The sequence below is a fragment of the Ovis canadensis genome, chromosome 11 (genome assembly GCF_042477335.2).
Source record: "Ovis canadensis isolate MfBH-ARS-UI-01 breed Bighorn chromosome 11, ARS-UI_OviCan_v2, whole genome shotgun sequence".
Classification (NCBI taxonomy): Eukaryota; Metazoa; Chordata; class Mammalia; order Artiodactyla; family Bovidae; genus Ovis; species Ovis canadensis.
The window spans coordinates 32,433,417-32,449,701 of record NC_091255.1 but is presented as its reverse complement, the minus strand read 5'-3'; the positions used below and the strand labels follow the sequence as shown (position 1 = coordinate 32,449,701).

General features: G+C 43.5%; 1 protein-coding gene across 1 annotated transcript; it reads left to right on the top strand.

Moving 5' to 3' along the window:
- Positions 1-3,953: 3,953 nt before the first annotated feature.
- Positions 3,954-4,913, top strand: LOC138414783 (olfactory receptor 1D2-like). The gene has a single exon (XM_069542554.1). It carries the CDS (start codon positions 3,954-3,956, stop codon positions 4,911-4,913), a length of 960 nt encoding a protein of 319 aa, XP_069398655.1.
- Positions 4,914-16,285: the final 11,372 nt, after the last annotated feature.

Sequence of the window (16,285 nt, the reverse complement as noted above, 5' to 3'; positions counted from 1 at the left end):
GGAGGCTGAGGAAAAAGGTGAAAAAAGAATCTAAAAGAGAGTGGATATATATGTGTGTGTGTGTGTGTGTGTGTCTGTATAACTGATTCACTTTGCTGTACACTTGAAATTAACACAACACTGTAAATCATATAATTACTTTAATAAAAAATTTTAATAAAATAATTAAGAAGAAAAAAATTTAGAATGTTTCCATCACCTCCAAAAGAAACCCTGTATTCTTCAGCTGTCTGCTTCTTACCCATCACCTTTCTCTCACGTGTAAGCAATCACTAACTTACTTCCTATCTCTATAGATTTCCCTATTCTGGCCTTCCATATGAATGGAATAATGCGATATGTGGTCTTTGGTGACTGGCTTCTTTCATGCTTTCAAGGTTCATCCATGTTGCAGCATGTACTAGTGCTCCACCCATGTTGCAGCATGTTCTAGTGCTCCACCCATGTTGCGGCATGTACTAGTGCTCCACCCATGTTGTGGCATGTTCTAGTGCTCCACCCGTGTTGCGGCATGTACTAGTGCTCCATTCCTTCCTATGGCTGAATAATGTTCTATTGCATAGATGTGCCACATTTTGTTTATCTATGCCCAGGAAACAGACATATAGATTATTTCCACCTTTGGAGCATTATGTGTGTATTAGTTGCTCAGTCATATCCGACTCTTTGCGACCCCATGGACTGTACCCCACCAGGCTCCTCTGTCCATGGGATTCTTCAGGCAAGAATACTGGAGTGGGTTGCCATGACCTCCAGGGATCTTCCTGACTCAGGGATGGAACCATGGTCTCCCGCATTGCAGGCAGTTTCCTTATTGTTTGAACTTATAATGCTACTATAAACACTCATGTACCAGTTTGTATGTGGACCTATGTTTTCATTTCTTTTGGGAGATACCTAGAGTGGAACTGCTGAGTCATTTGGTAACTCTGTGATTAGCCTTTTGAGGACTTGCTAGACTGTTTCCAAAATGGCTGCACCATTTTTCATTCCCATTGGCAGTATAGAAGTGTTCTGATTTCTTTACCTCCTTGCAAAGGCTTGTCATTTTCTGAACTTTTTATTATCTGAATTGTTCCTAGAGGGTGTGAAGTGGTGGCCTTCATTTGCATTTCCCTGATGACTAATGATGTTCAGCATCCTGCTGTGTGCCTATTGGCCATTTGTATATCTTTCTTGGAGAAATGCCTTCAGAATCTTTGCCTGCTTTTAATTGGGTCATTTTCTTTTCATTAGTCGGTTATTAGAGTTCTTTATATATTCTACATGTAAATACCTTATCAGATATATAATTTACAAATATTGTCTACCACTGTGGAATTATTTGTACTTTCTTGATACTGTCATTGGGAGAACAAACATTTTTAATTTTGGTTAAATTGAATTTATTTTTTCTTCTGTTGGTTTTGGTGTCACATCTAAGAACTCTTTGCCAAATCTAAGGTTTGAAGATTTGCCTATGTTTGTTTCTGAGCCTTTCATAATGTTAGCTCTTACATCTGTGTCATTCATCAATTTTGAGTTAAATTTTGCATACAGTGCAAGGTAAGAGTTCACCTCTTTGGCACATGGCTATCCCGGTGGCCCAGAACGGCCCAGAACTATTTGTTGAAAACATCTTTTCCCCGCTGATCTTGACATCTTTGTTGAAAATCAGTTGACCACAGACACATGAGTTTATTTCTGGAATCTCAGTTCTATCCCATTGATCTATAGGTCTACCTTGATTGCTTTGTGGTAAGTTTGGAAATTGGGAAGTGCAATCCTCCAAATCTGTTTTTGTTTTTCAAAATGGTTTTGGCTATTCTGGGTCTCATGCAATTTCACATGGATTTTTGAATCAATTTACATGAAGTTCTACGAAGAAGTCAGCTGGTCAGGACTGGGAACACGTGTACACTCATGGCAGATTCATGTTGATGTACAGCAAAACCAATACAATATTGTAAAGTAATTAGCCTCCGATTAAAATAAATAAATTTAAATTTTTTAAAAAAGAGTCAGCTGGGATTCTGATAGAGGCTGTATTTAGTCTATAGATCTAGTTGAGGACTATGCCATCTTAATAGTAAGTCTTCCAATCCATGAGCATAGGTTTTTTTTTTTTCTGATTATCTAGATCTTTAATTTCTTTCAACAATATTTGTAGTTTTCAGAGTATAAATTTTGAATTTTTGTTAAATTTATTCCTAAAGATAATTTTCTGTTTGGTGCAATTATGAATAAAACTATTTTCTTAATTTCATTTTCTGATTATTTATTGCAAGTATAAAAAATGCAATCAATTTTCTATATTGATCTTGCTCCAGCAATCTTTCTGACTTCATTTATTATTGTAGTTTTTGGCAGGAATATTTATTAAGATTTACTATATGCAAGATCATGTCATCTGTGAAGACAGATACTATAATTCCTCATTTCCAATCTAGATGTCTTTTAATCATTTTTCTTGACTAATCATCTTGGCTAAATTAAGTTTTCATTTTAGTTTTAATTTTTCTGTATTGCTTGAATGATTCACACTGGAATTTTTTTTTTGCTTTTAATCAATAGATTCCAACAGAGTATAGAAGCTATTTTTATTTGGAAAAATAATTCCATGTAATATATTTTAAAATTCATATCTTAACCTGTTGAAGAAATTCTAACAAATTTTAGCACTAGAAATTGACAATAAATGAAATCAAGTTTAATTTGAAATCTAATGTACACCAAATCATACCAAAAAGATGGTAAAGATGACATGTACAAAAAAGAAACTATAGATAAACCTCATTTATATTAATAAATAAAACCACAAAAGCCTAAATAAAACATGATAAGTAATTTAAACCAGGAGTGTTAACATATATTTCTGGCAACACACTCCAGTACTCTTGCCTGGAAAATCCCATGGTCAGAGGAGCCTCGTAGGCTGCAGTCCATGGGGTCGCTAAGTCAGACACGACTGAGCGACTTCACTTTCACTTTCATGCACTGGAGAAGGAAATGGCAACCCACTCCAGTGTTCTTGCCTGGAGAATCGCAGGAACGGGGGAGCCTGGTGGGCTGCCGTCTATGGGGTCGCACAGAGTCGGACACGACTGAAGCGACTTAGCAGCAGCAGCAGCAGGTCTTCATTGTAGTACATGTGCTGTTTGTGGTGAGTGGGCTTAGTTGCCCCTTGGCAGTATTTTTAAATATTAGAAAAGCTATTAACATAGTGTCTCATGATAGGCACTGAAAAGTATCTGGTTAAAAATGCAACAGCTACACCTGATTTTTGAAACACTATTGGTAAAATACAAAGAAAGATAGTTGTTAATATATACATACATCGCTGCTTAAATCCATTTATATTGGTCATTCTGCTTAAAACTCTTTACACAGTATAAAATTTTAAAAATCTTAACAAGGCTAGCATGATCTGGGTACTTTTTACTGCACAACCTCATATCCCTTTGTTTATTTTCAATGGCATTTTGGTTGACTGTCTTAGGCTTCCCAGATCATTTTATCAGTAAACAGTGATACATTTTTATTTTCCCTTCCAATATTTTCACTTTTCCCCCTCTTTGTTCAATTGTACGGTATCCATTTGCTATAATGCATATACCTGTTTCAAAAGTTATTTTCAAATTTATGCAATATCAAAATATAGCATATTAAATCTTTAGACACTTCAAGAATATTGTAAGATGACAGGACTTAAAATAAGACATAGACATTATTTCCATAACATTGAATATGTCAGATTAAAAGTTGCTGGAATGATTAGGCTGCATAAAGATTTTCTACATTATGTTTTTTTCTCTGGTATTACTTTGCTGCTTATGGAAAAAAAATTCTGAAATCCAGCCTGAAGTATTTTTATTGTTAAGAAAATAGTTGATTTTGCTTATCTGAATGTCCTTACTCAGTCAAAGGCAATTAGTAAATATATGTTGGTGCTGATGTTGCAGACAGCTGGGAAAATGAATGGAGGCAACCAAAGTGGGGTCTCTGACTTCCTACTCCTGGGGATCTCGGAGAGTCCAGAAGAGCAGCAAATCCTGTTTTGGATATTCCTGTCCATGTATCTGGTCACAGTAATGGGAAACGTGCTCATCATCTTGGCCATCAGCTTTGATTCCCACCTGCACACTCCCATGTACTTATTCTTGGCCAACCTCTCCTTCACCGACCTCTTCTTTGTTACCAATATGATCCCCAAGACATTGGTGAACCTTCAGTCCCAAAACAAAGCCATCTCATACGCAGGGTGTCTGATCCAGCTCTACTTCCTGATCTGCTTGATGACCCTGAACAACCTCATCCTGGCCACGATGGCATATGACCGCTATGTGGCCATCTGCTGCCCTCTCCGCTACATCACAGCCATGAGCCCTGGGCTCTGCATTTTGCTCCTCACCTTGTGTTGGGCACTCTCTGTCATGTACGGTCTCTTTCTCACCCTCCTCATGACCAAGGTGACCTTCTGTGGGCCCCGGAGAATCCAGTACATCTTCTGTGAGATGTACGTCCTGCTGAGGCACACCTGTTCCAATACCCAGGTGATTCACACAGTGCAGATTACCACAGGTTGCTTCATCTTCTTCACCCTCTTGGGGATCATGGTTATGTCCTTTGTCTGGATTGTCAGAGCCATCCTCCAGATACCATCAGCCTCCAGCAAATACAAAGCTTTCTCCACCTGTGGCTCCCATTTGGCTGTGGTCTCCCTCTTCTATGGGACACTTGGTATGGTATATCTGCAGCCCCTTAAAACCCACTCCATGAAGGACTCAGTAGCCACAGTGATGTATGCTGTGGTGACGCCCATGATGAACCCTTTCGTCTACAGCCCGAGGAACAAGGACATGCATGGGGCACTGGGAAAACTCCTCTTAGGAAAAGCCTTCCAGAGGTTGACAGGAAGGAAACTGAGGCACTGAAGTGGAGTCTGGGAATTTCCTCCATCATGTGCAAGGCATTATCCTGTATGAGATACAGGAGTTAATTAAGACACAAATCCAGCCCAGAATGAATTTGTTGCTTTATAGTAAAGAAAAGACACATATGTGTAACCAAATGACCCTTAGACTTCACCAGCCTTGGCAATAAATAAGGGCACACTAAGACTAACAGAGAAGAAGGCAATGGCACCCCACTCCAGTTCTCTTGCCTGGAAAATCCCATGGACGGAGGAGCCTGGTGGGCTGCAGTCCACGGGGTTGCGAAGAGTCAGACATGACTGAGCAACTTCACTTTCACTTTCATGCACTGGAGAAGGAAATGGCAACCCACTCCAGTGTTCTTGCCTGGAGAATCCCAGGGACGGGGGAGCCTGGTGGGCTGCCATCTATGGGGTCGCACAGAGTCAGACACGACTGAAGCAACTTAGCAGCAGCAGCAGCAAGACTAACAGAAGGAGTCTGCTTTTAATCAATAGCAGAAGAAATTCAAAGAAATCTTCAAAGAAATCTTTCAACTTGTCAGACAAGACCACAGTCCAAGCCTCATCCAGATACATTTAATTATAGCCTAAGGAGGTCACTCATGCTAACATATATTCACTGAAATTTCTGAGCTCTGACCTTCTCTTAGGAGAATGGCTTGCAAGCCATTTACAGACAATGATTTGTGTTACCCCCTCTGCAGGTGTCATAAGCAAAACTGCCCCTTATCAGATACACTGCCAAAGTTCACATACACAACAGGGTATATGCAAAGAATTTAATCAATCTGAAATAATGAGAGTGGTGGCCGACGATGCCATCAAGACAGTTCACAGCCTGGGTTCTCCAAAAGTAGGTGCTGAGACGGGGTTTGGAGTACAAGGCGTTTGTTAGGAAGAGACGTATGTGAAGGAACAAGTGAAGAAGCTCAATCAGGCAGAGGAGGAAGTCAAATTACAAGCAAGCCACAAAGTGTTGACCAACCCAGCACGGAGATCTGGAGTGAACACTGACCATCAGAGTTGTCTCACAGCAAGCCAAAATGGACAGGCTTTATAACCACCAGGTGTGGACTACCCTGGGAAGGACACAGCTGCAAACAAGGAGGGTATGTGCAGCCGAAGAAAACCCTTGAGGAGCTGACAGCTAGGCTGTCTGCTGACTGCTGCATTTTCCACAGCTAGAAAGCAAGCCTCTCACTGAAGGGGGATCTGGGAAGTACAGCTCCATTTTTTCAATGCAGAGGCATTGTCTTCAACGGCCACCTATAGCTAGTTAGAAAGTTCAGGTTTTATTCTGTATACATAAATGCCTCTTTGCACAAACTGTTGTGAAGGACATTCAGGTAACTTAGAAGTTCCCTCTGGATAGGGAAATAGCGACATCAGAGTAAGAAAGAAACTTTTCACCAATTATTCGTTTCTGCAGCTTTATTTTTTATCATGTTTATGTTACTTAAAAAAAAAACACTGTCAAGAGTAAAATGAAAAATAAGTCTGCAATCTTCCTTCCACACCCCCATATCTGCTTTGATATCCAAAGAGTAACCCACAGTTAATCCTTTCCTCCATAGATTTTTCTGGTCCAACAATTTGTCTATGTCTACATAGGAACAAACTACTTAAAATTACCTAGACACAGCAATGAGACTCTGTGTTATCTTCGTAGTTCAAAGTTTAGAGCAATAGAAGAGAGACCCAGATGGGTAGTGACCAATACTACTGGGGTGGTTTTTGCCAGGTTGCCAGTGTGGCAGTGCCCACTACAATAAGCATCTTACCTCCTGACCCAAGCCCACATGATCAGACCACTAACTCTGTGAAAGGAAAGCCGTTTAGTGTCCAACTCTGCAACCCCATGGACTATACAGTCCTTGGAATTCTCCAGGCCAGAATACTGGAGTGGGTGGCCTTTCCATTCTCCAGGGAATCTTCCCAAAGCAGGGATCAAACCCAGGTCTCCTGCATTGCAGGCGGATTCTTTACCAGCTAAGCCACAAGGGAAGCCCAAGAATACTGGAGTGGGTAGCCCATCCTTTATCCAGTGGATCTTCCCAACCCAGGAATCAAACCGGGGTCTCCTGCATTGCAGGCAAATTCTTTACCAACTGAGCTACCAGCGAAGCCACAGTATCAGTGCCAGACTGGCTTGTAGAGCATCTTCCATATTCAAATTTTATTGTTTAGCAAGGATCCTCCCAGTTCCCATTCTAGTGTGCTCCTTCAGCCTTTTATCTACAAACATCTGTTCAGCAGCACCAAGCCCTGGGCTGCAGAGAGCTGGGGAGCCAGTTTTTCTCTGAAAACCATGTGTGTGTTTGTGTGTGTGTTGGAGGAGGGTGGGACAGCACCATAATTTTTCCACTAGCCACTATAGGCATCCCGCTTTGGGCCTGCAAGTTTTCCAAGGACTAATAATATGACTGAATCATAATATACATACATACATACATACATACATACATATATATATATAATGTATTATTGACGCCAAAATACTAAAACTTCAAAGTTAAAATTACTAAATTTTTTTTTCAATGTCTACAAATACAAATGTCTAAGGGGCCCTCAAAGGTATGATGCTCCCATTGGGAGATCCCAGCTGAAGGGAATATCTCCTGCCTAGCTCTGGTAGGAAAAGGTAAGGGCTGTCTACAGTGATCCCCTTCCCCATTCAGGACTCTACCCCAGACTCCAGATGTCTAGCTCAAGGCAAGACATCCCTTCCCCTGCTCCAGCCGTTTTCTACAGAGTTGGCACTGCTGAGCGCCCCAAATCCACCCCAGTAACAGCTGTCTCTCGAAGCTCATCCAGCCCTGTGTGCCGCGGGTCTGAGGCAAACAACGCTAGAGGATGACAGCCACTCAGAGTGCATCGGCTCCGCCACGGAAGCCAGTTAAAGCGCCAAGGAGAACCTTGGCCACCCCAAAGCGAGAGCCGCCAGAGTGAGGCAGCATCCACTGGAAAGTCTTCAGAGGAGGGATTGAGCCTCCTGTTTGATAAACCAATGGGAGGCCCTGATTGATTGGTCCTTGTAAACCCGGACTTCTGGGGCTCTCCCACACCCCTTTTAAACCCCCAGGAGGGGCTGACCAAAGACACCGGGCCAACAGCCAATGAGGAGATCAGAAAAGCGGGACTCCCGCAGAATCAGCTAATGAAAAGCCGCGAAAAGTCGGCGCTCTATTCTTTCCCAACCACCGCGGAGAGACGCCTGCTGGTTCCGCTGGTTGCGCGCGCCCTCCAGTGGCGGCTGGGCAGAGATCTCCAGCGTCATTACTGTTGTGCAGTCGCTCAGTCGTGTCTGACTCTTTAAGACCCCATGGACTGCAGCACTCCCGGCTTCCCTATCCTTCACCATCTCCCGGAGCTTGCTCAAACTCATGTCCATTGAGTAGGTGATGCCATCCAACCATCTTATCCTCTGTCGTCCCCTTCTCCTGCCTTCAATCTTTCCCAACATAAGGGACTTTTCTAGTGAGCTGTCTCTTCGCCATCAGGTGGCCAAAGTATTGGGGCTTCAGCATCAGTCATTCCAATGAACATTTAAGGATGATTTCCTTTAGGATTGACTGGCAGTCCAAGGGACTCTCAAGTCTTCTCCAACACCACAGTTCAAAATCATCAACTCTTCGGCACTCAGCCTTACTTACGGTCCAACTTTCACATCCATACATGGCTACTGGAAAAACCATAGCTTTGACTATACGGACCTTTGTTAGCAAAGTAATGTCTCTGTAAGTGTCATTGTAGAAACTTAAATCTAGTTTCCCATCTTTGTGGTGCTGGTCGTGGTCGTGGTCATGGTGGTGTAGTCACTAAACTGTGTCCGACTCTTGCATAGTATTCGGTCAAGTCAGAGGAGAGGATGTCCCTGCCAACCCTCCAGGTCCACTGGGGAGCAAAACAGTCCTGGATTCTTTTACCCTTCCTTAAACTAAGTAATGGGCTTCCCAAGTGGTGCTAGAGGTAAACAACCTGCCTGCCCACGCAGGAGATGGAGGAGACCCACGTTTGCTCCTGGGTCAGGAAGATCACCTGGAGGAGGGCATGCAACCCGTTCCAGTATTCTTGCCTGGAGAATTCCACAGACAGAGGAGGCAGGCTACAGTTCATAGGGTTGCAAACAGTCTGACACAAGTAGGACATGAACTTAGCACACATGCAAACTAGTAATTCTTTCCTACCAGCACCAAGCACCCACTCCCACTGCCCTGGCTCAGTCTTTTGTCGAGACATTTGATGTAAAGTTTCTAAACGAAATATGAGCAGACTAAGTCTAAGATTACATTTTTTAAACAACGTGTAATGACAACAATCAGATAGTTAAACAAGCAAAGGTATTTGATAAAATTTAACATTGATCACTGAATTTAAAAACAAAAAATTCTCAGCAAATTAGGGATTCAAAGAAACCTTAATTAATAAAGACTTAGAAGACAACAGTGAATCACAAACTGTATGATACTCCAGAAGCATTCCTGCTAAAGTCCGCTATTGCTGCAGCTAAGTCACTTCAGTCGTGTCCCACTCTGTGTGACCCCATAGACGGCCCCATCCCCGTCCCTGGGATTCTCCAGGTGAGAACACTGGAGTGGGTTGCCAGTTCCTTCTCCAATACATGAAAGTGAACAGTGAAAGTGAAGTCGCTCAGTTGTGTCCGACTCTTCGAGACCCCATGGACGGCAACCTACCAGGCTCCTCTGTCCATGGGAGTTTCCAGGCAAGAGTACTGGAGTGGGGTGCCATCACCTTCTCCATGCTAAAGTCTAAATGGATGTTAATAACCCTACTGTCATCAATTTTGTATAATATTTTAGAAGAGCCTGACCAAGCTGTAAGACTTTAGACAGGGCAGGGCAGTTAAGTGGCAAGAAAAAAGAAACTATGATTAATTAGGTCAGGTAAAATGATTTATACTTGAAAAACCAGAAAAATCCACTAAAAACTAAAGAATTCAGTAAGGTAACTGGAAGAAAGGCATATTTGTGTATAGAATGTGTTGAGTTTGAGTATATGGGGAAAAAAGAAGGAAAGAAGTAAAAGTAAAGATCTGACCTGTTATGGCATCTGGTCCCATCACTTCATGGAAAATAGATGGGGAAACAGTGGAAACAGTGTCACACTTTATTTTGGGGGGCTCCAAAATCACTGCAGACGGTGATTGCCACCATGAAATTAAAAGACGCTCACTCCTTGGAAGGAAAGTTATGACCAACCTAGATAGCATATTCAAAAGCAGAGACATTACTTTGCCAACAAAAGTCCATCTAGTCAAGGCTATGGTTTTTCCAGTGGTCATGTATGGATGTGAGAGTTGGACTGTGAAGAAAGCTGAGCACCGAAGAATCGATGCTTTTGACCTGTGGTGTTGGAGAAGACTCTTGAGAGTCCCTCGGACTGCAAGGAGATCCAATCAGTCCATCTAAAGGTGATCAGTCCTGGGTGTTCTTTGGAAGGAATGACGCTAAAGCTGAAACTCCAATACTTTGGCCACCTCATGCAAAGAGTTGACTCATTGGAAAGGACCCTGATGCTGGGAGGGATTGGGGGCAGGAGAAGAAGGGGATGACAGAGGATGAGATGGCTGGATGGCATCACCGACTTGATGGACATGAGTTTTGGTAAACTCCGAGAGTTGGTAATGGATAGGGAGGCCTGGCATGCTGCAATTCATTGGGTCACAAAGAGTCAGACACGACTGAGCAACTGAACTGAACTGAACTGACCTTAAGCTTCCCTGATGGTTCAGAGATAAAGAATATGCTAGCCAAGGCAGGAGACACAGGTTCGAATTCCTGGGTTGAGAAGATCCCCTTTAGAAGGAAATGGCTACCCACTGCCATATTCTTGCCTGGGAAACTCCAGGGACAGAGGAGCCTGGCAGGCTACTGTCCATGGGGTCACGAAAGAGTCCAGCACAACCTAGTGACTAAACAACAACAGGAACAATACACTTTTAAGGTTCCAGCAGGTGGGTGCAGAGACCTACTTCTCTAGCAGTCACTCAAGATAACCGTCCTAAGTTTCCTTGCATGGTAAACCTGCAGCTACCAGTCTGGAGCGGTCTGCCTCTTTCTTCTTTCTCTCCCCGTGCTCCACGTAGACAGCGCCAGTTTCACACTTCACGGGGAATTCCTGAGGTGACGAAGCAGCAGGTGTAGGAAAGGGGTGCTTCTGGGAGAAGCCAGTGGGTGCCCCTGGACGTGGCACATCGCGGGCCCAGGCACTAGAGAAACTGCGGGCAAGGCCTGGATCCGCTGCCGAGACAGCAGCCGGCGCTCGGGCAGCCAAACCTGGAGCCAACGCATGCGCAGCAAGTGTTTGCCCAGTGAGGCTTGAGAGCTTGTCGAGCACACGTAGGAGAATGGGAAAGAGCCAGGCTTTGGCTTCAGAAATACACAGCACACTGAGAGGAGAAATTCAGGATGGCCACCTCATTCTTTCAAATAGAGGGACCGAGCTCTGTGATGAAACTGGCCTGATGGCCGATTCCCCTCCTCATGAAGAGAGACTGCACTCTGAGAAGAAACATCAGATTGACAACACTACCTCAGAAAGGGCACCAGCTTTTCTGAGGAGAAATCTGGAATAGCTGGCCTTCTCTTTTGTTGTTGTCAATTCTTGTACTTTTCTCTTGTAGTGTTTTAATAGGAGAAAGAGGGGAGAAAACAGCTTCTAGGGAAAAGGAGTGCTGCATATTGACATAATCTGTACCATATTTCGGAGAAGGCGATGGCAACCCACTCCAGTACTCTTGCCTGGAAAATCCCATGGACGGAGGAGCCTGGTAGGCTGCAGTCCATGGGGTCGTGAAGAGTTGGACACAACTGAGCAACTTCACTTTCACTTTTCACTTTCCTGCATTGGAGAAGGAAATGGCAACCCACTCCAGTATTCTTGCCTGGAGAATCGCAGGGACGGGGGAGCCTGGTGGGCTGCCGTCTATGGGGTCGCACAGAGTCGGACACGACTGAAGCGACTTAGCAGCAGCAGCAGCAGCAGCAGCAGTACCATATTTATTCAAATAGCTGGCCTTCTAATTCGAAAAGGATAAAGAGCTCTGTGATGGAAAGAAAGATGTCCAGCTCTCTGATTCAGCCAGGGAGACCACTCTCTCTGAGGTAAAATCCTGAGGCTCAGCGCTACCCCTTAAACAGACAGACATCCCATCAGAGGAGATATGCTAGTTGGTCAGTACTGTTAACCAAACAGCAAGACAGCCCTTCAGGAAGAAAAAAGCCCATGGTCAACCTTCCAGCTGACACAGAAACACAGCTCTCTGAGGAAAAAGGCAGGAAGCTCAGAACTACTGTACAGTCAGAGACAGCCCTCCAGAAGGTGAAGGGCTGGCTGGTAAGACTTCAGGCAGAGACAGTTCTCTACGAGGTGAAATTCAGAAGCATCAGCAGGTTTTTTCAAACAGAGAGATAGACCTCTCTGAGGAGATAATGCCCGATGACTGGTCCTCCACCTCAGACAGACCATACTCTGAGGAGAAATGCTAGATTGCCAGCACTCTGCCTCAGAAAAGGACACAACTCTTTCTGAGGCGAAATCTCAAATTCTCAAACAGACAAACTGCTCTGAGGAGAAAAGACAGATGTCTGGCTCCTTTATTTGTACAGGGAGACAGCTCTCTCTGGGGTGAAGTGCCAGAGGCTCTGCCCTCCCCCCTCCACAGCTTGAGCAACTCATAGAGGAGAAATGCTTGGTGGTTGATTTTCTTTAGCAAACCACAAAAATAGGAGAAATCCTCAATAGACAGCCTTGAGGTTCACACAGAGAAGTAGCTCTCTGAGGAGAAAGGCAGGAGCCTGAGACCTACCATCTAGTCAGAGACAGCGCTCTAGGACGTCAAGTGCTGGAGAGCCAGGCTTCTTCAGACAGACACAAGGCGCTCTGAAGCAGTTTCCAGATGCCAGCTCCCTTTTCAAACAGACAGCGCTCTCAGACTAGAAGTGCCCAATTGCCGATTCTCCCCTCTGACAGGGATTCTCTGAGGAGAACAGCCAGAATTCCAGTTCTCTACTTCAAGCAGTTAACCCCTCATGAGAAGAAACCTCAAATGGCCTGGAGCTAGTGCCTGTGTCTCTGTTCCAAGGGTTTTCCAAGTGAGGTCTAAGAGCTCGCCAAGCCTGCGCGAGGCGATAGTGAAGGACAGGGAAGGCTGGCGTGCTGCAATCCATGGGACCGCAGAGTCCAACATGACAGCCACCGAGCTACAACAAAACCTGCACGGGTGTACCAGAAACAAAACCCCTTAACCTTTTGCAGTGCCTCTCTTGCGCCCTCTACTGACAAAGCGTAACATCATGCCAGCTGACAAAGGAAACAGTTCACGGACCCAAATCCACTTCAAGGACCCAAATCCACTTCAAGGTCTAGGCAGTGAAGACAAAATGGTGCTGACACCAGCTTAGCTGGTCTTCAGAGAGAGAATAAACCAAACAAAAAGCCTTCACATATTCATAAGGAAGTGACACCGCACAACAGGGAGAAAAGAAATACAGAGAAATGCAGGAAGAAGTGAGAGATAGGCGTAAGGCCTGATGACCTTTGCTGTCTTACTGTTGGCCTAGTTGTATCCCCTCCCTTTTGAATCTAGGAGAAACACTGTCTCTTTTTTTCCCTCATGTTTTTATGAAGTATAGTTGACTTACCACATTGCATTAATTTCAGATGTACAGCAAATTGATTCAGTTTTGTCTTTCAGATATTTTTTGTTATAGGTTATTATAAGATATTGAATATAGTTCCCTGTGCTATACATTAAGCTCTGTTGTTCATCAATTTTTTGTATAGACCCCTATCTCCTTTTAATAAATGTCTCCTTTTTTGTCAGTTTAAACTAGTTTGAACTGCTTCAAGTTCTGCAACGTAATCATCCTAGTGTACATGGGCTAGCATAAGTCTCTGAATTAAAATCTTGGATAATAATTTTATCATTGCTGAATTCCTGTAGTAGATTCCAGTTGTTTATATCTGCTGGAAATTTATCCTTCATCTTTTTTGGAAACTCTCTTCCTTAGTAGAAAATTCTATGGCATTCCCCGGAGCTCCAGGGGGACTCATGCTTTCACTGCCATCGGTCTAGGTTCAATCCCTGGTCAGGAAACTAAGATTTCCTCAAGCCATGAGGCACAACCCCACCCCACCCCCCCAAAAGAAAAGAAAAAAAAAATCTATAATTAAACAAGTTAAAACCCTTTCCAATTACATACACTATTATACTAGGTTTTATAGATAGATTTCATCCGGGCTTTGCTGTTCATTTTCCCTGAACTTTTCCTAAAATTCCTTATTAGTGATAAATTCTTGTAAAACCCACCAATTGATATTTTAGAGCAAGGCTATAAAGACTTCCTTGTTCGTCTTATATATTTTTTTAATGTTAATATAATGTTTTAAAGGTGATTAGTAAAATTTATCTGATCCAATACTTTGAGCACATTTTCTCCCATCTTTCTCATAAAGTGTCTGCATTTTTCTGTAACACTAACTTACGTCTGTCTAATCATTTGTATGTCTTCGTATGGGGTCATTTATGTGGCAGTTTGTTTCTGCTGGTTCTTTTATATGGGCTGTTCTGTGTTATTATTCCCCTTGATGGAGTCAATTCATCAACCACATCCTTTCATTTACCTACTGTAGTTACTAAATTACTTTGCCTCTAACATCATTAGTGACAGGGAACATGTCACCCAGGGGTGCTATCTTCAGCCCTTTCCAGCAGCTGATTTGTCCCTAGACTGCCAGTGGGTTTCCAAAGTCTCCCATCACATCTTTCATCTGATAATTCGTTTTGGTTTGGAGAAAGAGGCTCTAGCTGTATTTTAATTTTTAATTTTAATTTAATTTTTAATCCTCAGGATCTGATTTTTTTTTTTAATTTCTTTTCACCAAGTTCTTTCTCTCTGCTTCAGGCATGACCTCATCTTTTCTCCCAGTCTTATTACAGGAGGCCCTGGTCATTCATGCAGCCATAATGCATTTTCATCTTAAACTGTTTCTTACAAGCTTCATGTTTTATTTATATTTCTCTATCCTCTTCTAAGTGATTTCCTTTCATTTTCCTGTAAGAGCTTGTGTCTTGCTGGGACAGACATTTCTCCCATATTTGTGATAATGATAATAACAGTCCCCTTAGGTGGGGGACTGGCATCTCTCAAACCCCCCACACCCTCACTGTTCCCCACCCATTTCTCACTGGACCTGAGACTATTGTAATAGGAAAGGGACATATATAGAGATGACAAACCAGATCAGTGCATCAGAATCCTTCACAAGCTCATTAAAAATGCAGATTCCTGGGACCCAATCAAATTCGAACCTCTGGAATGATGCCTGATATCTGCATTTTTAACAATCTCGCCAGGTGATTTTTATGCACTCTAAAACTGAAATGCTTGAAAAGAAGCCATCCCTGGATGGGAGCAGTTTTCTGTTCTGAGAGTAGAGGGAGCTGGTTTGAAGTGGGGATGACCTGATGCTCCCAACAGGTATTATCTCTGTCTGAAGAAATGGAGTCTGGTGGCCCCCTTCAGTGGATCCCTGCCTTTAGATGCCATAGCTCCTTCTCAGAGTTCCTCCCTGGAACTTAACTCTGGTTCCCATAAATAGTATGTGTCATGGGAGCACAGGGGCACCATTGAATGTTGGAGGGCAGAGGTTTGAGTGAGCTATAGCAGTGAGCTGCCAAATCTGCATTTGAAATTCAGAGAACCGCTGGGTCACTGGAGCCAACCATGGAGCCCCACCAGGCTGGCAGAAAGGCACCATTTCATTAGAACCAGCAATAAAAGCCACACCCCACCTCACTCTCCAGACAGTATAAGAGAGGGATGAAAGAAGGAGAGCATTTGGCTTGTCTCTGTTTATTCCTACAAGACTGAGGGTCCTCCAAACACATCCCACAATGAGTCATGTATGATGACTGTCTTAACATCACCGAGACCACTTGTCATGGCTAGTGTCGGGAGGAAGGAGAAGGTAGATGCAGGGTGAAGAGAAAGAGTGCTAGGGTTTGACACTTAGCAGCAGACATTGCTACCTGCAAGGTGAGGACAAGGGGACATCCTGAGAGCCGAGTGGACACAAGGAAGTAGCCAAACTTGAAATTCTTGCACTATTAAGCAAAGACTGTATGCATGTAGATTTCTCTCATAGCAAGGAAATTTATAACAAATCAGCAGCATCTGAATACCTGCCAAGCACAAGGAGCCAACAGAGGGTTTATATCAGACAGAGAGGCAGAGAGAACCAAGAGAAAGGAGGCTTTAACCACCGCCTACATCAATGTGGGCCTGGTGGCTCGGTGATAAAGAATCTGCCTGCAATGGAAGAGGGTGCACAATCTGCAGGGAGATG

Coding starts and splice junctions, on each gene's coding strand:
- LOC138414783 (XM_069542554.1), top strand. CDS start 3,954: ATGAATGGAGGCAACCAAAGTGGGGTCTCTGACTTCCTACTCCTGGGG.